The 26,941-nt window shown below is 43.3% G+C and overlaps 1 protein-coding gene across 5 annotated transcripts in view; it reads left to right on the forward strand.

Annotated features, from left to right (window-relative positions):
- The window catches only part of DPP6 (dipeptidyl peptidase like 6), an 839,060-nt gene that overhangs the window by 573,727 nt on the left and 238,392 nt on the right, over positions 1–26,941 (forward strand). For all 5 annotated transcript variants that reach the window (XM_036899605.2, XM_036899607.2, XM_036899604.2 and 2 more), the window contains exon 4: positions 15,917–16,011. In XM_036899605.2, coding sequence (XP_036755500.2) covers positions 15,917–16,011 — 95 coding nt within the window. The remainder of the gene's footprint in view (positions 1–15,916; positions 16,012–26,941) is intronic.

The raw sequence follows: 26,941 nt of genomic DNA on the forward strand, positions 1-26,941 counted from the left end.
GTTTCACTTTTTCTAAAACCATTGCACCCCATTCATAAACATACATTTTTCTTCTATAGTGTATATGCTTTTTAAACATGATTGTGTTTTAACTTTGATTGCCCAGTTAATGGGAAAAGCTTTAAATCTGTAAGATGATCTTTACAATAACGTTGCAAAATCTATATTGGCTTTCAGGTAATCCTATCACAGAAAGGACTGTTTTTTTCTCTATTCTTCGTGAACCAGCGTGTCCCTGTGTACTTCTCTGTGTAATGTTAAGTAAAGTACTTTGAAGGATACTGTGTTATTTTTCATGATAGAATCACTAATAGTTCTAAGAGATATCTCTTTCACACTTGGTGGCTTCCAGACATAACGCCACGTAACTAGAACTTTGAATCTTAAAGCTCCTTGCTCGCAGGTGAAGAAAAGAGAATTACAAGCCAGAAATAACCATTTAATCATCATTTACAGTGAAGCGAGGTATTCCTGTTTGTGGGAAAGGAATGATTTTGTGGGGATGACGGACATGAGGCTAGTTCTTTCTACGCCATCAGATTTTCAGCGCCTGATCCCTCTGTCCTGCAGATCAAATCTCTAATTATATGTTACAAAACACAAATCGCATGTACATGGGGAGAGTGAGGCCATCTGCTTTTGCAGTGACGAATGCTTGTTGAGAATGAGTGACTTCACCCTGAACCCCCGTGGTCTGCAGCCTCCTGACCGCCCATGGACCCACCCAGTAACTGATCACTTTTATGAGGACAAACGTTTGTTCGCAGGCTTTGGGAAGCCAGTCGTTAGATTACATAAGAGGAGACGTACTTTAGTGGCAATTGTGCGAGGCCACAGACTATCGTGAGTTCATTCGTGCAGAAGCAGGAACAGAGGACCCGCCAGCCTCTGCTTGGCGCAGTGGTGTGGAAATACAAGGTGTTTTATTAAAAGTACCTGAGGAGCATCTTTCTAGCTCTAAAGGTGTGGACCCCCTGCACTTCATTCATCATTTTCTTCTTCCTTCTCTTCAGCCTGAAGGCCCTAAATCCATCCAACTGCTGAATTCCTGTGTGTCCTCCTGAGCCATCTTTGCTGTAAAGTGATTTCCTGTGTCTCTGTTCTGTGCTACTGACCTTCTGTTCAGCGCAGACTCCTGCTCTGAATGTCCGGAAGAGCTCACACCAGGGCCACAAGCCATGAGTCTGTTTTGCCCCGTGTGGCTAGTCAGGTGTGGCTGGAGGGGGCTCTCCCAGAAAGCCATCCAAATAGGTCAGTTGCTCCAAACTTCCCTGTTAGAATTAAAGAGTTGATCTTTTTGGTTTTTGGCTTTTTAAAGAGTTCAGTTCATCTGGTATTGGTACTGGACAAATGTTGAGACAAAATGGAGTGGCTGGTTTCAGTGGAGTGGCTGATCATGGCCGGTTGCCCTCTTCCTGGGGGAGCATAGCCTCAGTTGGGGCCGGCGGGAACCCTCCGGGACGGTGCCGCGGGTGGTGGGTGACCCCAGCTCTGATGATCCGTTGAAGATGCGGAGCTGGGAAGCATGGGGGGGATTTCCGTGCACCCCAGAGCCCTGCCCTGACCCCGCCGCATCTCACTGCGGGCCTGGGCCGTTGGTCACCATGCCCCCCTGCGGTGCAGTGTGCGGGCACCTTCCTGCCCAGCTCTACCGCGGAGCCCCTGGGGGCAGGGGGCCGTCCAGGCGTGTGCCGCCCCGCAGTGAGTCGGAATAGCATGACAAAGGAGAAGTGGTGTGCACATCGAATAATACCTGTCCAAACCCATATGTCTTTCTTCGTTTATCAGAAGTAATTTCCTCCATGATGAATTTTTTTCAGAACCCATGATTTCCAAAGCCATGAACTTGGGTCTGAATAAAAGCAAGAAGAGGTTAAGTCACAGCTATACACTCTGTCAGATGCTCTCTTTTTCCCCATACTCTACAGCAAACCCATTTTTCTATTCTAGAAATTCTCTTCTTTTCAGTTATTGTTAAACATATTTAATACAAAATATACTGTCTTAACCATTTTTAAGAATACAGTTTAGAGGTATTCAGCACATTCGCACTGTTGCCAGCCATCGCCCCCACCCCACCCAGGACTTTCTGTCTTCCCAAACTGACTCCGTCCCCATTGAACACTAACTCCCACCCCCTCCCCAGTTCCCAGCCCCACCCTTCTATTTCCTGTCTCTGTGGATCTGACTGCTCCCCGGACCTCCTGTGAGCAGAATCACACTGTATTTTCACTTTTGCATCTGATTTATTTCACTTAGTTTAACGTCCTGGAGGTTCCTCCATGCTGTAGCATCTGGCAGGATTGCCTGCCTTTTAAGGCTGAGTAATATTCCTGTGTGTGTGTGTGTCTCACAGTTTGTGTATCCACTCGTCTGTCAGTAGGAACTTGGGTCGCTCCTACTGTTTGGCTACACTGCCATGAACCTGAGTGTAACTGTGCGAACACCTGTTTGAATCCCAGCTTTCACCTCTTCGAGGTAAATGCCCAGAAGTAGAATTGCAGGATCACGTGGTAATTCTTTGTTTAATGTCTTGAGGAATCATCACATGTGTCTCAGGAATTTTTAATATTTCCAGAAATCACCCAAATCCTGGATAACCCAAAGAGACAATGTTGTTTCAGTGCCATTTTGACACCAGCACCCAGGAAATTAGGCCTAAAGAGAAAAAAAATGCCTAATGTTCTAAACAAAAATAATGCATGATTCTCTTTCTTGAATTCAAATAGAGTTATTTCTGGTTTGTTAGTCTCTTACTATATTATGCAAAGTGTCTGGCAAGATGATCTGATTTAGAAATCTTTTTTAGAAGGCTGAAGGCTGTGGCATAACGTTTACTCCTGGGGACTCCTGCGTGGTACCTCCCAGGGCCGGCCACCGTCCCCCAGGGGACCATGTGATGAGAGAGCCATCTGCTCCACTCCTCAGTGAGGATGGCCGTCTCATCTCCTTTCTGTGCATTCAATCGCTATCAGAATCCGCCAGAAAATGAGAGGCAAGATCATGTAGTAGCAGGAGAAACAGGGTTTGTTTTAATTAAAAAAAGAATTGCCTTTAGTTTCCTTTTTTGTAAAATAAATAAGCTTGAAGACATGAAGCTGGCAGCACTGTCTCTTACGGCTGTAAGATTCTGCATGCACATTTCCCCACACTACCACTGGTCAGTAAATTTTACCCAATTTGGTCCACAATACACATTAAACCTACTAGCTTTTCCATTTTCTTTTCTCTCTTTTCTGCACAATTTGTCACTCTTTCTCAGGGTCTCAAGATAGTCCAATGAACTATGGACTTTGTCTTAGATTTTTTTTTTGGTCAATCCCTCTTATGACAGCAGTTTTAACATTTCTTCATAAGACTGCTGTGTGACGCGAGAGCCGATGAGGTGGCCCGCCTGCTCGCCCTGAGGACCAGCGGCGCTGCTTCAGCGCCTGCGTGGAGTTCTGGCGGCTGTTGGTTCAGACAGAAATATGAAAACATCCCAGATGCGAGGAATCCTGAAGGCTTGGATGAATCTGTGCTTAGCAGCCTGAGAAGACACTGACAAAACTGTGTGCTCCTTGAGAAGGAGAGAGGAGGGAGCCAAGAGCCAGAGGAGGCGGTGATGGCTTCCTAGGAGATCCAGAAAGAAAGTGGGACTCAGAGTCATTGTGGGCCTGTGGCGTGAGCACTGCGGCGGATTCCTACAAGGGGAGAAGCTACCAGGCAAACCTGTCTGGGGAAGAGTAATTATTAAGTCTTTTGAGAAGACCCTCTTTTTAGATTTAGCACATGGAGTGATGATTAAGACTGGAACTATTACGGGGAATGTAGGAGGCATGAAATTCAAAAATAACAATAAAGTTGAAAGATGTATTTGCTCATGGTTTAAGCAGACAGCAGAGTGGAATAGATACACAAGCAGATATCGAATTGTCAGAGCGGCAGAATTTGCTGTGCGTCGGGACGGCAGTCAGCGGAAAGCATGCCGGCCCGATGCCTCTTTGGCGCAGTGTGTCTGAGCCCATCGGTGGTTTTGTTTTGACAAAACGTCTTTGGTTTTCCACAGCACCAAACGCCGTCCCCATCTTCTCAGCCCTCTCACGTGCACCCGGTCTTTTCTCTATCACAGTTCTTCTTTCCCTTTGAAATACTCATTTTGTGTTGGCTGACATGGCCTCTCCCTCCAGAGGTGAGTCCATTGTTCATAAAATCAGGTCCCCTGGCACCAGTTGGGTAGGTGTATGTGCACACTCACCCGAGAGTTACTAATGTCAGCCTAGTAACATTGCCCCATTCTACAGAATAAGTAAGGTATATCGACATTGTGTGGGGAGGAAATTGAGGTCACACCTCGCCAATCATTGCCCCGTTTCTATTGACTGTACGACAGTGTACACTTGGGACGCAGAGCGGCTGTGCCCGCTGAGAGCAGGTGCATGCAGAAACAGGAGGGTTTGGCAGTGGGCAGTCCACCCCCAGATGCTGGCTGTTTTCTGCCAGTGGGCGTTCCGATGGCCGGTAAGATAGGTACCATTCATACCCCCATTTCTGTCAGATGGGCTTATCAAGGTACAGAAGAGGCATGACCTGAAGTCACCAGCTGCTGGCCAGTAAAGGTGGGGATTTTCTAGAAGTCCAGGTCAACAATCTACCATCAGAGCTGGGCTTTCCCTTCCCTGTGAAGCAAATGTGAGGCCTGCCTTTTCTGTCCCCACCCCATTTGTTAATGACTTGTATGCGACAGGTGCTCCACGCACTCACCGTCCAGAGCCCTGGGCCAGCCCCCCACAGCCTTCAGGTCACTGGTTCTGCTCTGATTGGCAGTTTCTCTAATGGTCCCAGCAAAGCCTCGGTGGGTCAAAGCCAGAAGGGAAAGATTCTCTGGCCAGAGCCCGACTCAGGAGACAGAGGCAGCTTTACAATGACGGTGCCGCCGGCTGACCTCCCGGGGCCTGTACCAGGGAGGAGCCCGGGCAGGTGGGGCACCATGGGGGCTGCATCCCTCAGCAAGGGCAGCCCCTGTGCCATCAAATCAGGTTTCACATTTCGCCAAAAACGCAGGACCCAGGCAGCCTCACCCGCAGGGAGAGGCCTGCCTTTGACGTCCTGTATTTGTTCCATGTGCCCGATCTTCTCGGAAGGAAACAGCCCACCAGTGTCCTCTACATAATGAGGCACTTTGAGGCTTGACACGTGTAAATGAGCAGGTCTAAAGGAATGAACAATCCCTTCAGAGGGAAGCTGCCTGCTTCTCCCCGGAGATAATCATTTGTTTCTGTTTTCCACTCCAGTGAATAGACAACTGTTTCGTGTAATTATTTTCTTCATGCCATATCAGACTTCGTCCTGGCTGCTGCTTGCATTTTGGATTATTCCATTTGCTTTTACATCAGAAGGATGAGAGTTATGCAGAAGCAAGCTCTTTCACAGATCCCACCCGAAATTCTCCTAGAAAATGGTTCATGACATATATTTCCTTTACAAATAAAATAACAGATGAATGTTTGGTGGAAAGGTGTAATCATTCTGCTTTCAGAGGCCTGAGTGCTTCTGATAGAGATAACATCTGATAGTCACACAAATTGTTCTTTTCTTGCTTATGACTGATCTCAGCACTTTTACCCTCTTAGAAAAATAATGTGTTTTACTGTTGAAAATCAAAACCTGGGAGATAAAGTAACCAGAAATTAGCATCAGGGCATGATTGTATCTCTGTATTAGGAGTAGATTCATCTCTAAGCAACAGAAAAAAGAAAATAATCCTGGCCTAAACAAGATAGAAATTTATTTGTCAAATTTATTTCTCTCACATAAAAGTCAGGAGGTAGTATCTTTTCTCTATTTCACTTTTCTGTTCCACTTGTAAGATGACCTAAAGGTCCAAGGTGGCTGCTCTAGCACCAGCCATCATACAAGCATTCCTTCTAGCAGGTATGAAAAAAGGAGAGAAGAGCATGTCCTTCTCCCTTAATGTCGCTGCTCCTTAAGTTTCTCTGCATACTTCTGGCATATCCAGTCTGTGGCCGAGCCTGAAATGGAAGCCAGGTTCCCAGATCCTGAGACCAAGCTTTTCCACAATCTGTCTGCTACCCTGGCACTTCTCCTCAGCTTGTCTTGGAGGAATTTTCCTGTCAAGTCCCTGGCTTTCAGCCCATTCATCAGTCTTTCTCGGTACAAGGTGATCTTTCTCAAGGAAGCATAGATGCAGCAAAGTGGTCATTTCAGCTAGACCTCTAGGTACTTTTATTTGCTAATTGCCCCAGAATAATCGTTCAGGGTCAACAATACTTAATAAAGCCTGAGTTGCTTTCTGCAGTGGTCTTCTGCCTCACATGATGCCTGCTGGCAGTGAAGTCATTCGTAAACCTCTGTCATCTATGCTTGCACTGGATTCACAGAATTCCTATTAGTTTAAATATGTGGAGAGCTCAGCACTGAGTCAGCTCTTAGCATTCGGATTAAAATGATGACCCACAGAATCATGCACAGTATTGTTTTTTTGAGAAGTAACTACTGATTATTACTAATAAGCTATGATATTGGAATGACATAAGCAACAATCTTTGACCAGTGAATTTCAGAATCCTCTAATGGTTCAGGACTGAAGAAAAACTGAGTTTGATAAAATTTGGTATTCTAAAAACAGTATGTTTAATCTGTAAGTTGGCCCATTTCTAAAACTACTGGTAGCCAGAATCACTGTTCAAGTGAGTCAGTGATTTTTTTCATAGCCCATCTAGGAAATCTTGTCCATTTCTTGCACACACTGACTTTTAATTGAAAAAGAATTTTTTAAGGTAAAATCATGAAACTCATGATTTTATAAAATAAAAATAAGTCAGAGGTTTTATTTATCTCCTGGTTAAGGAAAGAACCAGTAAGATTCTAAAGAGAGAATATTTAAAAAGAGACACAAATGTAGGCTATCAGAAATTCTGAAAATGGGCTTTTTTAATGGGGTAACAGAACAGGGATCAATTGCATCTCCACCAGACAAAATTCATTTACATCTCTCTTGCAAGCATCTTTGCATTAGTGTCAGTTTTCTATAACTTGCAGATTCATGAAATAGCTCAAAGACATAGATAGGAGTTGACATCGAAAGAATCAAATAGCAAGAAGGGTGTCCTAGATAAGGCCTGGTATCCTACTGAAAGGATATCCAGGTGTCATTTTCACCCATTTCAAAGTCTTTTAAAATTTTTTAGTACCTTCAATAATACTTGTGACCGATTTACTCTAAGGGAGGTTTATTAAAATAATAGAACCACTATGTTATAATCACTTTAAAGACCCTTCAAGAAATCTTGTATTTTTGTAACTAATCATAAATATCCTTTAAAAAATGTGTTATTGGCAAATGGCTTCTTTGCTGATCTTTCATTCACCCACCTAAACCTTTGAAAGCCTCCTTACCTATATATTTTCCTTTATGATAGGTTGAGGTAAAAAAAACCTGCAAAAAACCTAATACTGCAAAAAAAAAGGCCTAATACTGCAGATAAATTATTTTTCCCTTAGCCACATTAGCATATGGTTGACAATGTTAAATACAGAAAGAAGTGCCATGTGTTTTAGTTAGGTTTTAGTACAATAAGCCATTTAAAAGTCTAAACATGACTCTACTGAAGCACATGAAAGTCCTTCCTCATAAGAATGGAAATGTAACCGATTTTAAAAGCTATTTGGGCAGTCCATTAATCAAAGACAAAATTGGGCCATGTCAGATCTTATGATGAAAACTAAGTGAAATTCGATGTCCCTGATGTCATCTTTGAGATGTAGCTACTTTCCAAGTAAGATCCAAGCTGAGATCATTATTTTTTGAGGGTACCTGTCTTTGTAATTACCCAAGTTGTAAAAGTGGATGTTGGGGTGTCATTTTGTCATGATCTGAGGCCCATGGAATCTAATAGCCCACCTCCCTCCGTCAATCCACATACACTTACCCATTTCGGCCCCAGACAATCCTGCTTCTAATTTTTGGGATGTGAATCAGAAAAAAGAAAATCTGGAGTGCAGAAATTTTAAAAACAAAATTTTTTTGAAACCCTTTGGTTCCTTTGGACCTAAACATGTGTATTAAACTGAAGCCCAGCTACAAGGTCTCTGAACATCTGCTCAGGAAAACCCAGACGTGTCCCACCTTCAAAATCAGTGTCAGGGGCACACCTGGCCTCCCACGTTGGCGCCTCGCGTCTCCTGCACCTGCTCCACCCGCACACTAGGCTGCCCGCCCCGAGCCTCTGCTCACACCGGATCTGCTGCCTAAAAGGTCTGTGATTCACATTCTGTGAGCTACAGATTTCATGTCCACCCAACTTTATTGCATGTTCTTAGAAATCGGGGACTATGTTGTTTCTTTTTTTGCCTTCCTTTTTAATGAAAAAAATTTAAACTTACAGAAAAGTAAAACTGTACAGTGAACACCCATATAATACCAATTAATGTCAATGCCATTTTTGTGTCCTCTATCAATTTTTTTGCTGAAAATATTTAAATATAAATTATATTATTTTCTTTCATCCCCCAATACTAAAATTGCCAGGAGTATGCCTTTATATATATATATATACACATATATATATGTGTATATATATATATATATCCACAACATTATCATATCTAACAGAAATGACTGTAGTTCCCTAATATCACTGAATGCCCAAGCCATATTCAAATTTCCTCATTTATTCTCAAAATATCTTCTATGGCTTTTTTCCTCCCAGCTTGGATCAAATTAAGGATCATAATTATACTTGATTATGTCTCAAGTTTCTGTTAACATAGAGAGACTCTTCTTTTTTCTGTGATAGACATTTTCCTGTATTTGGCCCTTCGTGTTGTAGAATTTCCACATCATGGACTCGTCTGTGTCCTCCTGGAAGGATTTCACGTATTTGTCTATAAAGTCCAGTCATCCCACTATTAAGGACTCTAAGGTTGATTTGAGGGCTGAAATGGTGGCCGCCAGATTCCTCCGCTGTAAACGTGTGTTTTTCCATCAAGACTGGCATGTTTTCTCCAGCGTTACATCCCATCAACTTTTCTCTGCGTGAGTTCAGCATCCATTATGATCCTGAACTGACTCCAGTATTTTGCAGGGGCTGCAGAACGGTGGTTTCCTAAATCATCATGCCTTCTACCCTTAGGAGCTGGCAGTCTTCTGAAAGGAGGCAGTGTCCCTCACAAGCAGGCCGCACAGTGCCCCTGAACTACTGAAACAGCAAGATGAAACCTTACTGTGCATTTTTATGTACCAGTTCGGAGTAAGGCCTTGGTGCGGTGGTCCCCTGCAGTGGTGGACAGTGAGGGCTTTTCCTCTTTCCTGAGCACTGTTAGGGACTTGTGAGTTCTCTGTGTTTGATGTGCCTTTAACCAATTATGGTGTGACTCTTTGGAAACTCACATTTCCCCAGCTGTGGCCGCTGAGAGCCCTCCTGGCTGGTTCTTCTGCACCTGTGTCAGTTACCTGGTGCCGCAGGCATGTGTGTGAAAAACCCACCTGCCCTCAGTGACCAATGCAGGCTGGTGGTCGGTCGGGAAATCCCGCTTACCTGCTGGTGGAGCTGCTTGCAATCCAGACAGCCAGCTGGCTGCTGGCTTAGCTGGAATGGCCTCTTCTCGGCTGGCTGTGGCAACTTGGCTACGCTCCACATTTATTTCTCCTCCTGGGGTCAAAAGACTAGACCAAACACATCTGTCTCACAGCAGTAGAAGCCAGGAGGGGGTAAATCGGACCATGCACGTGCCTTTTGAGGGCCTGCTTGTTAATATCCCATGGACCAAGGCCCAGTTCCAGTCCTGTGTCGGAGCCCAGAGTCAAGAGGAGGGCCAGCAAAGTTAGACACAAAGGCTGCAGACAGCAGGGGATGCTTTGCGCTCTCCCATGGGCCTGTGGCCACGTCCCCATCCGTCAGTGACCGGGGCCTTGCTTCCTGGCCAAAAGGCTCTCCAAGCTTCCTGCTGTCTTTTCTGCACCTCAGGCTGAGAAGTTCCTGTTTCTTCAAGACCTTGTTCTTTTTTTATGAGACTGGGACTTAGAAACCAAAGTCTAAGTATCCAGGATAATCATGCCTCTGGACTCTACCTGTGGACAAAACTAGTGAACACATACTTTAAAAAATAAACAAATGTGTTCCTATTGATATTTCTGATACAAATTTAACATTACAGGGTTTGAACTTTGAATTTAATGATTTTAAATGTGGGTCTACTTTCTCTTACATAGAATGTCTTCCTTATAACATTAATAGAACTACTTCCGTGCTTGGAATCATGTCTTATAATACAATGCTGTGATCAATATGGAAATAGGAAATTAACTATAGTCAGCATACAGTCATTGTCTGATTGGCAATTTTAATTTAAGTGTCCTTAAGTCAGGGAACACAGCTAGTACATGATGCGCAATGATTCTGTTTAGTGAAAAATAGTGTTTCTAGCCTGCAATGTGGGTGCTGGGGACTACATATCAATTTTTATATTTTATGACCATTATATGGATGTTGATTCTCTTAGAAAATATATTTTGTGTTATGTGTTATCAGAACAACCAGAAATATAACTAAATTATATCTGAGAAGAAAATAAAACAAAAAAATAAAATAAGCAATAAGCAACAAGAACATTGTGTCTATTAGCAATTATTTGAAGTCAAAAAAAGAGAACTATGAGAAAAATCAAATTTATTCTGTTTATTATGTGCATTATTTGTTTCCTAAATTAAAATATACTCCTATGCAGTGATCATGTGATATTTATATAATCAAGAATTAATGCTCTTCAAAGCCAACCAGCATATACAGATTATACTTGACAATGAGAACTGAATTTACTCAATTGTTAAGAAATCTAGAGTGCCATTAAAAACCATTCCTTTTAAAATTTTCATCGTGGTGAGACTTTCATAAGCATTCTAAAATATACATTATTGTCAAGCAAATAAGCAACACTTAAAGTCAGCTACATATGATACTCTGAGTAAATGACTAGAATTTTATTTTTGGAAACTAAGAGAAGTCATTTGTTACATTGCTACATATTTTTATGTCACAATTGGGGAAATCAGAATAAAGTGAAAAGTAGTTCTCTTCCTTGTGCCCACTATGAATGCAACATATTTCTGTTCTTTGAGTTTAGCATTGAAGAATTACTGAAGTACCCGTGCATTAAATGAATGCCCATTCTAGCTGCGGAGCACTGGCTCGTGGCATATGAAGGGCAGCAGTGGTGCTGTGCCCGACTTCCTGGGGGAAATCTTTCCCTAGGAACCTCACACTCTGCAGTTCTTTGACTTCCTATTGAGCATGGCTGTTCAGCTTTGCCTCCTGTCCTCACAGCACTCAAATGCCCTGTCCCCTGCCCTCTGCAACATCTTATGGCACAGAAGTGATGGGGTCAAGCAGCTGTAGCAGGATCTCATGGAGAGGCCCAGGAGTGTAGTCTGAGAAGACTGCCGTATGCACGCCTGCCCCCTTGTACCCGTCCCTGGATGGCCCCCACAGCCAGGCAGCGCTCTGACCTGAATATTCCTGCCCACTGGTTCACACGAGATGGAAACCGGGGGAATCAGACTGGTGACAGTATTAACTTGTAGAGTCATCAGATGCATTTTAGCACCTAGTTGCGAATCAGCCAGCATGCTAGGTGGCGGAGCATATGCCGAAGCGGCCTCCTCCCTTGAGATTCGTGCACCCCAGCCGTGGACACAGAGCCGTACCAGGCAAATGCCTGACTGCTGTGATGAGCATAAGACAGGAGGAAGCACACGTGGGGCTGGGCAGACAGGGGTTGGCTGTGCTGGGCAGAGGCATGAACAGCTTCACGAAGGACAGCCTCTTATGCTGAGCCCAGGACGGCCTGACCTGCCGGGGGTGGGGGAGTGCGTCACAAGTCAAGGCAGCAGCACCATGAGGCCTCGAGAGGCAGGGAAAGGCACCACACGGTCCAGGATGCTCCACGGCAGGATGGCAGGAAAGCAGAAGGGCCCACGAAGCCCAGGCCAGGACGGGAGGACCTTGAACGTCAGGCTAAGGAGTTCAGCCAAAGTCGTCTGCCCAAGGAGCCAGAAAATGAAAAAGTTCTAAGAGACAGGGGTGACCATGTCTGCATTGAGAACAGGACTGAGGAAGACAGCCCCACCGGGAGGCCATGGAGTCTTCCACGGAGAGGGTGAGGCAGACCCGGGGCAGGACTGAGGGGGAAGGACGAGCGGGCAAGGGATAGCGTGCGGAGGGTGAGGGAGGCAGAGGAGACACAGGTGACGCAGAATCCGGGGTCACTGCAGCTGACACACCCCAGGAGCTCACCGCCCCGGGCGCAGTGCCAAGCACATCACGGCCACTGTGTGCATTGTCTCATGGCATCTTCACACGAGCAGTACCAGCTATATACCATTATTTTACCTCTTCTAGAAAAGAGAAGCCATTTATAAAAGCATTATTAGAGATAGGACATATAGTTAAAAAATAAAAGTTGCAAATCAGGAAGATAGGAAAATTCTAGAAAATACATAACACAAAACTGGAGGATCTACAGGCGTGAATCAGCCAACCCATGAGGACACTAGAAAATTTCCATACGCCATTCTTAAGAAAAGTTCAGCACAGAAAAAATTAGCTAAGGAAGAGGCAACTTAACAGTCAACCAACATAGTTAATTTAACAACCATACAAAGAACCCTGTACGTTACAAGAGAATATACATTCTATCAGGAAACCTTTTACAAAATGGATCACGTGTCAGGCCACAAACCAGTCAACAGATTTCAAAGAATTAACCATGTGGGTCTTTGTGACCACATATAGGCAAATTACAAGGCAATACAAAGAGAAATGAGTGTTTCCCATACATTTGCAAATTAGAAATTCTAAGGAATTCATAGATTGAAGAAGAAATCATGACAGACGCTAGCAATGCGTAGAACAAAGCCTTATTGAAAAGACTACCCATTAAAACATGTGGGGAAAAAAAAGTCATTAAGGAACTTTATAGCATCAGTTGTGATTACATTAGACAAGAAGAAATGCTGAAAAGAATAAGCTGTGAAACTTGAAAGTTAAGAAAAGAGGATAATAAGGTAGAACAGAAAAATTAACGGAATTGAAAATAAAGGTACAGTAAACTGACCTGTGAACCTCGAAGAGAATCACAGCAGCTCAGTTCAAGATAAAATACCTGAATGGAGGGTGAGGCTGCTGCACAAGCCTAGCCCAGACAATCACCTGACGTGGCCAGGAAGCGGCGCTCCTGGGAGAACATTCGCCAGACCCAGAACGTCCAGAAGTTAACACCCAGAATGTCTAGGGTATAATGCAAAATTACCTTACATACCAAAAAAAAAAAAATTCTACACACTCTCAAAAAAAAGTTAGTTGAGTCTGACCCCAAAATGAAACAGATTTTGGAACTGATAGGCAAGGATTTTAAAAGGACTATTATAATTATCCTCAGTGAATTAACAGGAGCACATTTTTAATGAATGAAAATCTCAGCAGAGAAATGGGAAATCTCAGCAGAAAAATCGAAACAATAAAAAGAACTAAGTAGAAACTCCTGGATGGAAGAATTAAAAAATTCACTGGATAGACTTGACAGTCAAATAATGACAAAGGAAAGACAAAGTGACTTTGGTGATAGATCAGTAGAATTATTCATGGTGAACAGAGAGAAGAAAATTTTAAGTGACTAGAGCATCAGAGATGGTTAGATAATGTCAGACGTCCCAATATATATGCAATGGGAACACCAGGAGGAGAGGAGAGCGATAAAGGAGCAGAAGTATTTGGCAAATTGATGGCTGAAGACTGGTGAAGATATAGATTTGTAAATACAAGATACTCTGCAAACATCAAATACAAAGAAGTCTAATTTAAAGTGCATTGTGGTCAAACTGTTCAAAACCAAAGATAACAAATAAACCTTGAAAGCAAAAAAAGAAAATTGCATGGAAACATTTCAATTAAGAGCTGACTTTTTATAGGAAACCATGGTGATCAGAAGAGATTGGAACAAAATTTCAAGATCCTAAAAGAAAGAAAACTTTCAACCTAGAAATCTTTATTAAGAGAAAATACCCTTCAAGAATGAAAGTTCACTGAAGACATTTTCAGATAAAAGTGAAAACAATTGATTGCCAGCAAATCCATATAACCAAAAATCCTAAAGTTCTTCAAGAAGTAGGAAAATGAAATCTGATGGGAATGCAGATCCTGGGAAAAGAAGGAAAAGCATCATAAATGATAGATAATGGGTAAATACAAAAGACAGTTTTTTCTTTGTAACTTTTTCTTCCTAATTTCTTTCTAAAGGCTGTATAAATGATAAAAACATCACTAAATGTTATAACAATGATTATAACATCCTGTGGAATATAGGAAGTATGTCACTGTAACACATAATTATAACAGCCTGGGACTGGGTGTGGACCTGAACACCTGACAGATTTCTCTGTTTTAGGAGAAGCAGCGCACCGGTAACTCTTCGTAGGCTGTGAAAAGTTAAGAGTATGTAATCTCTAGGACAACCACTAAAAGCAAGGCAAAGAAGTAGAGCTAAAAATAGGGAAATAAAATTCTAAAAATGTATTCAAACAATAAAATGAAAGCCAGGAAACCAGAAGTGGAGGAGACAAGTAGACAACACACCGAGCAGAGCCAGTGACAGGCCCGGCCCAGCCGCACCAGTGATTTCACCGACCGTGCAGATGATGCATTTACCAGGATGGACCCACTGATATGGGCCACAGAAATGCCTTAAGGAGCTTTACAAGACAAATCACGTACAGAGTATGCTTTGATCCAGTGACTTTAAATTAAAAATCTATAAAAATAAGAGGGCCAGAATAACTTTACATATTTGGAAATTAACACATTTCTAAATAATCACTGGGCCCAGCAGTCATCGCAGAGAAAATCAGAAATAATTCAGTCTGGATAATACTGTAATTCAGCCTATCAAAATTTGTGAGATGTAGCTAACACCATCCACAGAGGGAAATTGTTAGCTTTAACAATTTTATTAGAAAGGATAGAGAGTCAAAACAAAGATCAAAGCATCCACCTTAACAAACTTGAGAAAATTGAAGCCAAAACAAGTAGAAGAAAGACATAAGAAAGAACATAATTCTACAAATTAGTTTGAAGAAAGAGGACCATTTGAATGAACCCAGTCTGCGCCGTTTTTCTTTGAACTGTGGTGTGAAATGCCTTCACCATCAGACTGCCCAGTGCTGCCACCTTCACCCAGAAAGAGAGCACTTTGTCTTCTCCCCATTCGTGACCAACCATCCTGTCTCTGGGCAAGTTTACCCTGTCATTTGTAGTATTTGTATACACACACACGTGCGTCCATATCTCCATCTACATGGATACCAATCAGTGTGTTTTATTAATTTTCTAAGGGATATTTGAAATCTCCATTGATTGTACAAAGAACCAGTGTCCCCAAGGATACCACGTATAGATTCCAAGACATTCCTGACAGCAAAGTTGCCACTTCTCCAGGAGCAATAAAGGAAGCTTGTGGGCAAAATGCAAACAATCCTGCAGAAGGTGGCCGTAGGGCTGTGCATGGGTACAGATTTCACCCGTTTCAGATACAGGAAAGTGGTGCCAATTGTCACCTGCTCCTTATTCTAGGTTTCCTAATCTGCTCTGTGTGTCCACTCTGTGTGTTCAGCTGGAGAAAGTTCTAGAATGTCTTAGAGATTTTTATGGGTATATGCCCCTGAGTAGGACGATTCAGAGAGGAGCTTCATGTGAGTTCGTATTGCAAGGGGCTGATCTATTTCACCACATTGAAAGGACCCTTTGATGAAACGCAGGATGTATTCTTGTCAGAACTAGTCGATTCATTTTGTGTAACTGTCCGTCAAAAGCCTTGAGTGACTTCCTTGAAGTTTCATGTTTCCTTTTCATTTCCTCTGTTGTAGATAAAGAATTCATCTACAGAGAACAGAAAGGAAGTGTGATACTGCGGAATGTGGAAACAAATACTTCTACAGTGTTAATAGAAGGCAAAAAAATTGTAAGTATTCTCTTTAATGACCAGGATAATTTCCGTTTACCCCCTCAAGTCAATAAAGCAGAAAATGACTTTAGGTTTCAAACTTTAGTATAGCGGAGCAGAAGCAATAAACTTGTATTACTACAGGCTGAGCAAGTAAAGATAATGTGAAATTGAAACCACACTAATTTAATCAGATGAAAGCAGTTTCTTTCTGTGTGTGGGAAATTTCTGTGCAGGTGTTGGAAACAAGTGTTGCATATCATATATAATTGGAAGATAAAGTCCTCGGGCTTCACACATTTACAGAACAATTGCAATAATGCACAGAGAATAGTTCAGGAGACCTGCTCAATCTCTTTTTAAAAAAAAAAATCATTTCCACATGCACAGAGAATATTAATTTAGGCTGACTGTACTCACTCTGATATTAAGTGAAGTTTAAGCTTAAAAGAAGTACTGAGTTGATATGAGTATCACTACTTTATAATCTGAGAAAACCTGTTTTTCCAAAGATTTAAATGACAATAGGATTTGGAGTTCATGGACAGCTAAAGATATTTATTAACAACATTGCCTGAATTACATACAAAAATCAATCTAAAGAGAATTAATTTTTTCTACAATATGTCCATGCTCATTATTAGAAAGAATCAATCCCCAACTTTGGGAGTCCATTATTTTCTTTCCTAATACGTGGGGAAACCTGAGAAAGATGCTAAAGCTAAGTCTTTGCATAAAGCAAGAATTGAAACAGGTCACAGATCTGAACGAGAACAATCCACAATCCACACACCTCTGGTGTGAATTAGACGCACTGGAATCTAGGATCCTGGGCCCCAGGGATTACAGGAGGCCGTAGGAAAACACCAGTCAGCTCCCTGGTTTTACAGGTAAGGGCTCTGGGCCCAGGGTCAGTGCTTGAGCTTTTCAGAGTCCTGCATGGTCCGGGTGTGATTCCAGCCGGTCCCCGGAACCTCTGTCCCAGGGACAAGAAAGGGTGGATGGATAGCTCCATTTCTCTCCCACCCCATCCCTGGGCCCATGGCTATGCTGCTCTCCTTCTCTCCCATCCTTAGGAGCATTTACTGTGCTATGTCAATAGTTTTATTTCATTTCTTTTTACTGTAAAGCTTCCTTTTCCTTAAAAAAAATTTTTTTACTGAGTTTTAATATTAAATGGGTCACACCCTTTACGTGGCCCATTTGCTGGTGTAAGGGGGCTCTGGCAAGGTGGCAGAGAGGCGCAGTTCCCGAATTGGTAGCTTTATTGAATCATGTTAGTATTCCACCAAGTGAGACCCAGAACGAATGGATGTGGCCTGTGTTTCTGCATTATAAAAAGCATCTTTGCGAGAATTACTCTCCTAAGAAAATCTGATTTAACCCACTTAAAAATACTGAAGTTGCAGAAATGGTTTTCTAATATCAATCGAGAAGAGAAGGTGATCAGACTGTTGCTGAGGATAAGTGCCTTTTAATGTCAGAATGTCATCGGTATTTCCTGTGAGCATGTCAGGTTAGTAAAAGCAGGGTGCTGTTACATAGAGCTGCACTTAGTGATGAAATACAGGAACACGAGCTGCCTTCTCTTCCTCGAATCAATAGCTTGCGACAGATCATATATTTTAACTGAAGTTTTTTTTAGCCAAGTAATAAGGCGACTTCAAAAACCACACTGGGTAAAGAAAAAGGAACACCCTCATCTTGCTAATTGGCACTTATTCCATAGAAATGCAGTTGTTTTTTCTTAAATTGTCATTTATTCACTCGTATTACAAACCGTTTTGAGCACTGAGTGTGTACAGCTTGATCGTCATTATTCATGATCATGCCTAGTTTATTCCTGTCTCAAAGCTACATGTAAGCGCTCCTATAAACAGACCCCAAAAGGAGGAAACGTCCATTTAGGGGCCTGCAGATGATGCAGAACATGGAAGCACTGGGTTTAAGTCCCGCTGAGCCAGGCACTTAAGCTTCTAGTGCCTTAATTGCTCCTTTTCCGGGTCAGAGCTGCTGTCTCCTCCACCGGCCTGGACTACGGGCCTTCTGGGGCATCCAGCATGGACTGTCGGTCTGCTCTCTGGGTGGACAAGGCAGAGCGTGGTGTGTGGAGGGCCCCGAGTTGGCAGAATCCAGCTTCAGCTGCTGGGGCAGGAGTGGAGAGCGGTGGCTCTCTCGTGCTGCCCTCTGGCCTTTGTGGCGACTGGCCAGGTGGTCTCTTCTTATTGGGAATCCAGAGGGGAAGGGTGGTGCCCCATGCGAGGCCAGCTGTGATTTTTAGGTCGGTCTATAAAACAATCAGAAACTGGCAGAAAACGGAAGCAAAGCAGTGAATGTGGGCGTCAGCAGAATTTTTAAATACTCCCTACAACCTTGTCCTCTACTTCATTCTCTTTCCCGGGTCACTAAGTGCAGACCCTTCACGCACAAGGTCACACTGGGGTATCCAAGTGTTTGAGTTCAGCTCCTGCTGGCTCCGCATGACTTCCCGGGACGCACCAGTGGAAGGGGATGCCAACAAATGCTCAGCAGTGAGAGGGCCTCAGGCCAGTTGTAGGGTCTCCAGGCCCCTCCATCCCCCGTCTCTGGAGCACTGAGAGGGTGGGGAGGGTGTACATCCCATGCTGCATGTGGCGCAGAGTATCAGGCCAGACCGAGGAGCCTGGCAGCACGGAGCTCAGGCAGGGAGGAGAGGCGGCCCGAGCAGGGACACAGGGTGGCAGTGGGCTCTGTGTCGCTCACCCTTGAGCCCTTTCCCGTGGGGGTGGGGGCCAGGCTGCTCCCCAGAGCCAGGCCATGTCTTCCAAGCTGGTGTTACAGCCAGTCTCTCCATGTCTAGAGATAAAGCATGAAGCCTAAACCAACTTTCAACTGAACTGAAGATTTTATATCCCAGGAATTCCAGGACACTGTATTTTATACTCTTATTTTTAAAATAATCAAAACATCAAACTTTATGTATTTTATTTTTATGCTCCTATAAGACTCTTTTGTCAACAAAATCAACAAATTATAAAAAGGTCTTTTTCCTCAAGGGAGGAACAACCTAAGACCGGCACAGTCGCAGGGGGGCCATCAGGTGAGAAATTGGGGATCAACAGAGGTGAGGCTTAGAACCTCACCCCCTGTTTTGAGAGAAATCTTCTGCATCTGTGGATGTTTTGTTGCCCTTGTCTAGCTCAGATTAATACTTAGTCTACAGGCACACACCTGATCATGTACATTTGCCCTCTTACAGCACTAAACTATGTTTTCTACCTTTATCTTGCATCTACCTACCACTTCAGCATTTTATTAAAAAATAATAATAAAATAATAATAATAATAATAACAGTAAGGGAGAAATGTGGGATTCATGTATAAATCAAGTATAAAAATCAAACGAATAATCATAATTGACCTGATTGTTTATAGTTCATGATGCATGATCAAAACCGAAAGTTTCTGTGATGACTGCCCTTGCACTGTTCACCATGTAAGAACTTATTCACTATGTAAGAACTTGTTCACCGTGTAAAAACTTGTTCATTATGCTTTAGAAGATTGGAGACTGTTGAGAATTAGACTTGGGGTTGATTAATGATTGTGCATTGAGTCCCCTATACAGAATTTTATTGTTAACAACCATATGATCAATAAATATGAGAGATGCCCTCTCAAAAAAAATAATAATAAATAAGAAAAAAAAAAAAGGCTTAAAATTATCCACATCCCTTGAACTGGTAATTCCACTCCTAGGAATATTTCCTAATGCATAATATGACTTATCTATAAAGATATAGTATAGTTGTGTTCACTCCAGTTATGCAGAACTGTTAACATCAGAAATGTGTAAGACTCAGAAAATGACAATAATTTTGATACATTACTAAAAAAATATAATGTATTAAACATGATAGTTTAAGTGTATTTTAAATTATGTGGAAATACTAAGTGTACAAAGCAGGATATCATGTTGAGTAGGCAGCCTTCTCACTATGATATGGGTATAAATGCTTATTTGACTTTACATACAAAAGGGATTGCCCACTCACATTGCCATAGCAATAAGTACTGGGGTATACACCCCACTCCTAATAAAATGGTATTTACTGAAAAAATAAAAATAAAAGAATAGAAAATAAATAAAAAGGTCTTTGTTCTGTTATGGATCCCATTTTTTCCCCTGAAAAATGGAAATGCTGTAAATGTGGCGCATGGACCCAAGTGGGCCTTTGGGTATTTGGACAATGGTTGCCTAGCTTCTGAAAAACTTCATGAATCTTTTTCTGCTGAGTGGAACAATGGCTTCTTTTTCCTTCCTTCCATCTCTCCATCTTCCTTTTCTCTCTCTCTCCCTCTCTCCCACCCTCTGTTTCTGTCTCTGTCTCTTTTCAGTAGAAGTGCATTTAAAATGGACTTAGTGCATTTTGCTGAGCTGAAGCAGATAGATTTCATGGGGTCTGTAATTCTTAAGGGAACTCAGCACCATCTCTCCAGTTCTCCCAACACATAGCAGAGCAGAAGTTCTCAGCAGAACCGCGTCTCATAGGCAGGTGGTTCAGCACTTGGCTTGAGAATCAGATATGGAAAGCAGAACGGTTTTGGAAATTCGAACTTCTTTTCTCAGGTGAGGAAGCCCAGGTGGTCCACAGACAGGCTGGCTTGACCTCCCCTCCCACCGCTGCTGGCCTGGCGCCCGTTCAGAATCAGCCACTCTTTTCATGTGTGGCATTCGTACTTAATATGTCCATTTTGTTAATAATACCAGTGGTGACAAAAAGTGGTAAGGTTGACACAGTCATTCATTGTATCCTTTAAATTGTTCCAGGTATTTGGAAAGTAACTTAGCAATACATTGAAGATCACTAAAAATATTTATGCATCCTGGCACATTCCAGGGAATTTTTCATAAATAAATAACCTAAAAAATGGCAAGAAATAGTGAAAATATCTGAATCGAGAAATAAGTAAATAAGGATACATGAAATATCATGGAGTCATGAAAGTAGGAGTTATGAAGACTATGTAGTGATATGAAAATATATATGACATTATACTAAATCAACACAGAAGAATATGATACTACACTTAGACGTCAGGTAACGACGAGCAGCACCAGCGCTGTGTATTGAAAAGCTAGGCAGTGAACATGGAAGTGTGGAAACATGCATCCTGTTGAGTGGGAAGATTGTATATTACTTTCCAGTGTGGTGAATTCTATAATTGCTGTTTCAATGCAGTTTATTCAATAATTTTAATCATATCTCTATAAATTCCATCTCAAAGAGATTACACTTCCCCCAATGATGTATATTAGGTTTATGTCAAGTTTTCTCACTTTTTATGTCTTCTTTTAATTACTAATCTATTTGTTTTAATTACTTATTTAAATGACTAAGTTAACATGTAAATAAAAAGTCTTTCTTTCGTTAATTTATTCTCTCCTTTGATTTCATATAATCACTGGACTGTAGAATTTCAATTTTTATCTGTCTCTAAAAAGTAATGAATTCTGACTCCTCACAGAGAGGGACATAATTGCAAATATCTTTAGACCCATTTGGGAATCAAAGAGAGAAATATGGGCTCATTCGTGCCACAGAGGACCTCCAGGTTATGGTTGACATTAGAATGTGAGACCAATTTTTTTTTCTTACGTCATGCAATATAGTTGACTTTCTCAATGAATTTTCACTTCATTGTGTCTCGCTGAACTTCCATGAAGGGCTCTGTGTGCGGGTGCCCTCCTGGCGGGCGGAGCGGGGCGCCCGACCTCGTGCAGCCCGGGCTCCCAGGCGAGCTCCGCCCTCCGCGTCTGCCTGGCCCTCCCCGGGGCATTGCACGCCCCTGCCCGGACCTGCGGCTGGACGGAGCCGGCGACGGCGGGGCGCGCGTCCCGCCCCGGGCTGAGCGCTCCCCGGGGGAGCAGAGGGCCGGCGCCCACCGTGCGTGCCTCAGTGTTTGGCTGGGCCGTCAGAGTGGAGTTTTCAGACCCGAAATTCAGATTTCTGGCTTCTGGGAAATAGGCAGGTCTGGCGGCAGCGGGACCCCGTTTCTCACAGATGCTCGGCTGCCCGAGCCGGGGAGCAGCGGGCCGGGCCACGGGCTGCACCGCCAACTGCGGGCAGGCGCCTCTGAGATCCAAGCCTCAGCCCAGGAACGAGAGGGGGCGCGGAGGGCCGGCGTCCTGCCCCGGACCCCGCGCGCCCTCTGCTGGGCCCGTCCAGGCCGCTGCGGCTGGGGCCCTGGGGGCCTTTCCCTTCTGCCCCTGGGGCTCAGGTGACCTCGGCCTTTTTTTCTCTCCTGTTCCCTCCTTTCTCTCTTCCTTTTCTTTTCCTACTTCTGCTATTAAAAGATAAAACAGAAAGGAAGAGTATTTTTTACTTACTTATTTGCATCCTAGTGTTTATCTCATAGGCTGTTCTGTTTTTACTCTTCAAAGTAAGTGTGTAGATTATTTTATACCCAAGTCTTTAAAAGACCGTGAAAAGCAGCGGCTCAATCTTTCTGGCCCCAAACCCGCCCGCTTGCAGGTTAAGGGTGGCCCGAGGCACACCCGCGCGCCGTCCGTGGGCCCCAGATGAGCGTCCTCCCCGACCGGGGCCGGGCTGGGCCTGAGAGGTGGGGGGTCGGTGACACCAGCCTTCCCTGGGGGGCAGCTTTCAGCCCAGACCTGAAAGAAGCATTTGAATGACATACATTCTGCAGTGGCGGTTCCGTGTTCGGTGAGAACAAGGCGAGGAGGAGAGAAGAGCGCCGGAGAGGGAAGGCATGGGGCCCGCAGAAGGCGGACGCAGCCCCCGGACAAGCGGGCGCTGGTGTCCTCGGCCTCCCGAGCAGCCTGGGTCACGAGCATCTCCCGCCTCCGGCGCAGACAGTGTGGCCCGGCAGCCTGTCCGGCATAGGTTGGGTGGGACGCGGTTCCTTAGCAGCCCGGGAAGCAGTGGAGAACAACATCAGGGACCGCACTTGATGGCCTAGGCCTTACTCTGTAGGAAACTGGAAAGGGCAGGCTTTTTGAGGACAAGTCTGTGTGTTTTAGGAACATAATGCCAGACCTATGTGAAAGAGGCTTTGAAGAAGAGAAAAATCATAGGCAAGGGGCCCACCGGGGCTACTTCAGGTCCTAGGGGAGAGGAACGGGGTCCTGCTTGGAGGCGGTGACCAGGACGGCGTGGGGGGCCTGGGGCGAGTGGGTTCAAGTCCATGGTGGAGTAGACTTGCGGACACTGGGCACATTTTGTCCAGGCTGCTGAGATGAAGCGGTGGTCTGGGTTGTGTGGGGTTTTGAACCTTTGTAACAGGGTAAGTAGGGATGTCAGACCAGAAGCTGGGGCAGTAATTGCGTGTTGAGCAGAAAACCGGGGCTGCTTTGAAGGAGCTGCTGCTCTAAGGTGCACACACTGTAAGGTGCGCACACGGTGAGTTAACTGAGCGATGTTTGTGTGCTTGGGGTGAGACCAGAGCTACCCTAAACACAGCACACACGTTGTCTTATTTAAGTCCTCAGGAATCCTGAGAGCACCAGGACCTGATTTTTCTTACTTTATAAATGAGAAAAGTGACGTTTATGGAGGCTAAAATACCTTTCTGAGTCCCCTGCAGGTTGCTGTCTTGAGGGCTGAGTTCAGCTTTGTCTAATTCCAAACCAAGCCGTTTCCAGGTTGCCAGCGGGTCCAGCCGTAGCCTTCCCACCTACAGGCATTGGGCCGGGCTTGAGGCAGCCCGCCTGGGCCCAGTAGGTGCCCGGCATTATCTGGGGGCCACCAGCGCAGATCACAGGAGTACTCCAGCGACCCTGGAGTGAGGAAGGGGCTGCAGGGTGTTGGTCAGGCTGGCCCAGTGCAGAGAAATGCTGGTGCACGGAGTGCAGTGCGTGTCCTCGGCAGGGGAGCTCATGCCTTCTGGAAGCTGTTCCTCGCGTTGGCCTCTCATGGCCCTGCCACCCCGTTCGATGGCATCCGCACCCCAAAGTTTTCCTGCTCTCGCCACCGCCCTGAGAGTGGCACCTGGTCTGTCTGGTGCCAAATGAGGTGACTTGCAGGCGGCCTTGGCCCGGATGCAGACTGGCCGCATCCCTAAGAGCACCAGCGGGCCCATGCGTCCCCTCCTCCCTCACTGACGGAACGGGGAGGTCGCCACAGCCCTTTCGTATTAAGGCGATACGTGTCCCGTGGAGTCACATGTCATGTTCCCTCACAGCTTACGTTGGCTTTTCACTTCTTGTCCCTTTGTGAGGAAGTTGCTTTCATGGAACAGCCAGTGGCTGTCCCTATGCTTCCTACTCTACAGGTCCCTTATTACTTGATAATCTGCAGCATTCTTATCACTTTGTATCTCTCTCCCACTAATGGCCTCTTTTCCTTCTCTGCATTTATAATCACAAATATTTATCTAGTGCATGAAAACAAGACAGTAACCCTTCAGATATGTATCTCACCAGAAATGTGTGTAAAATTTTACATATATGGGATCATCATATACATAGACCAATATTTTTTAAAGTCAGAATAATGTTACTAAAAAAATTGTGTCGTTGATTTATAGTTAAATGGCCCCCAAATAACATAATATGTAAACTATACACAAATCTCACTTGTGAGTATAAACTTAAAAATTATAAATAAAATATTGGCAGGTAGACATCAGTCGTGTATCAAAATCCTAATATGCTTTGAGCAAGTAAGGTGTCATGACAGCAGCATTTAAATATCAGGAAATCAACAAAATTCATTACAAGTACAACATAATAGGAAAATCCTTCTGATGTATCACCACATGCTCCAAGGACATCTGATAAAGTTTATCAGCAACTTCTAATGAAAGTTCCAGGTAAGAATGAAAAACTGCTCACATATGACAAAGACTATTTCCTACCATGACCAACAGCAGCGAAAATCATTCTAAATGGCAAACAGTAAAACCATTCTAATTATACTCAGGCAGGAATATTCACCATCACATTAATGTGTGTTTGCTCTTGGAGATAGTGGAAAGTGCATATACAAACTAAATGGCTGGATTAGGAACTAGAAAAGAACAGAAAAAGTCATTTCTCTCTTTTTTTGACCACATAATTCTATCCTTAGAAAACGTAAAAGATGTTAGTTAAAAAAAACTACTGTAATTAATTAGAAAATTTCTGTATATGGCTGAATACAAGAAGTACATAAATAAATTAATAGCTTTTGCTTGACTAGCATAGGTACCTCAAAGTGGAAATGGAAAAAACACTCTCTTCACAATAAGAACAAAAATTATAAAGAGAACCTAGAATAAATCTAAGGATAACGTAAGACTTAAGAGTAAAGCAAGTGATGAAATTTTGTTGAAGATTTGAAAAATGTTAAAGATATAATGGAATCTTAGATAAGAGAAAAATTTTATCAATTCTCTTTAAATTGATATCAAATTTTAATACAATCCTAATCAGACAAATATTAGTGTTGAATGTTTGATGAAATATCTTAATTTTGTCACATAGGAGAATGAACATCTGAACATAGCCACAGAAAAGCTTCAGAATATATAGTAATGTGTATTCCTTTACCTGAAGTCAAAACACATACTAACGACACTGTACGCGACACATAACAATAACAGCTCACACTCTTGAGTATTTGCTCTGCACCAGACACCATACTTCACTGAATTTTCACGCCAGCCTCACATATGAGGTGGATACAGATGTCATCTCCATTTTACACAGGCACAGAGGAGGTAAGAAATTCTCTAAATTTCACATAGTAAATGGTGAAGCAGAATACATATCACAGGCTTTTTGAATCCATGAGACAAGCTTAAAATGATCAGATTTTATATAGGAATAGCGTAGAGAGCAGTGAAAGAATGAAAAGCTCAGTATATTACAATACAAATGAGTATTTGATAAGTGAAAATCACTGGGGGAAATAATGGTGCACTTAGCAAACAATGTCATCACCACTATCTGCAAGGAAATAATGTCTCAGTTCACAAGTACATGAAATTGAATTCCAGTTGGATTAAAGGTATAGATGTTAGAAATAATCCACCAGAAGAAAATTTTAAACATATGAAATCCAGAAGTTATCAAAAACATAGCCTTATTTAACTTGCCATATAAATGTTTTAAATTTTAATTTTAAAAAGGCAAAACCAATAGACAAATAATGGATAATATTTCTGATGTGAGTAACAAATGAAAGGCTAATATCTATAAGCTACAAAGAGTTCTTCCAAATTTATCAGAACTAGATGATCTAACAGAAAATGGACAAAAATATTGCAGGAATAACTCAGGCAAACCTGAAACCAGGACCTGCTTTGCTTGGGAAATTTGTCTTTGATTCACAAAGTCTTGGAGCCAAAGTTTAGGAATGTGCTAGGTGGTGCTTGCTGCTGTTATTTGCATGTCCACCTGGCGCAAAGGTAGACCTATAGCCTGCAATTTCCACAACCCTTGGTGCCACGGGCACTGGGACGGCCGGAAATGCATGAAATGGTGTCTAAGTACGGCAGTGATGAGCTACTAAGTCACCTAAGGAAAGTCTTACTCTCTCAGGTGGGGTCATTAGCAGCTGACCCTCCATTAGGGACTGACCTTTACTGATTTCTGAAGTGTAGGAAATTGTGCTCCTTTCTGGGCTCTGCTGGTATAATCTTTAGGTCAGTAACATTATTGCGCTCTTCTAAGAGCTGAGGATATATTCATTCATTTATTCACTCAGTAAGTGTTCATGGAGCACCTGCCCTGTGCCAGTTCCTGTTAGGCTCTGGGAATGCAGGTGGGAAAAAATTCTCCTCTTGACATTCAGGCCTGGCCATGAGAGTATCAGGTGATCGGAATTATCCTCGTAACATGAACAACTATAAAACAGGACAAAATAAAGGGAAAACAAAAAACAAATTCATACATTGGAGCACAGGCAATTCGCAGCTGTGACCCACGAGAAGCCCAGCCGTGCCCTGAGCTGAATGTTGCTGC

Source organism: Manis pentadactyla, chromosome 7, assembly GCF_030020395.1.
Source record: "Manis pentadactyla isolate mManPen7 chromosome 7, mManPen7.hap1, whole genome shotgun sequence".
NCBI lineage: Eukaryota > Metazoa > Chordata > Mammalia > Pholidota > Manidae > Manis > Manis pentadactyla.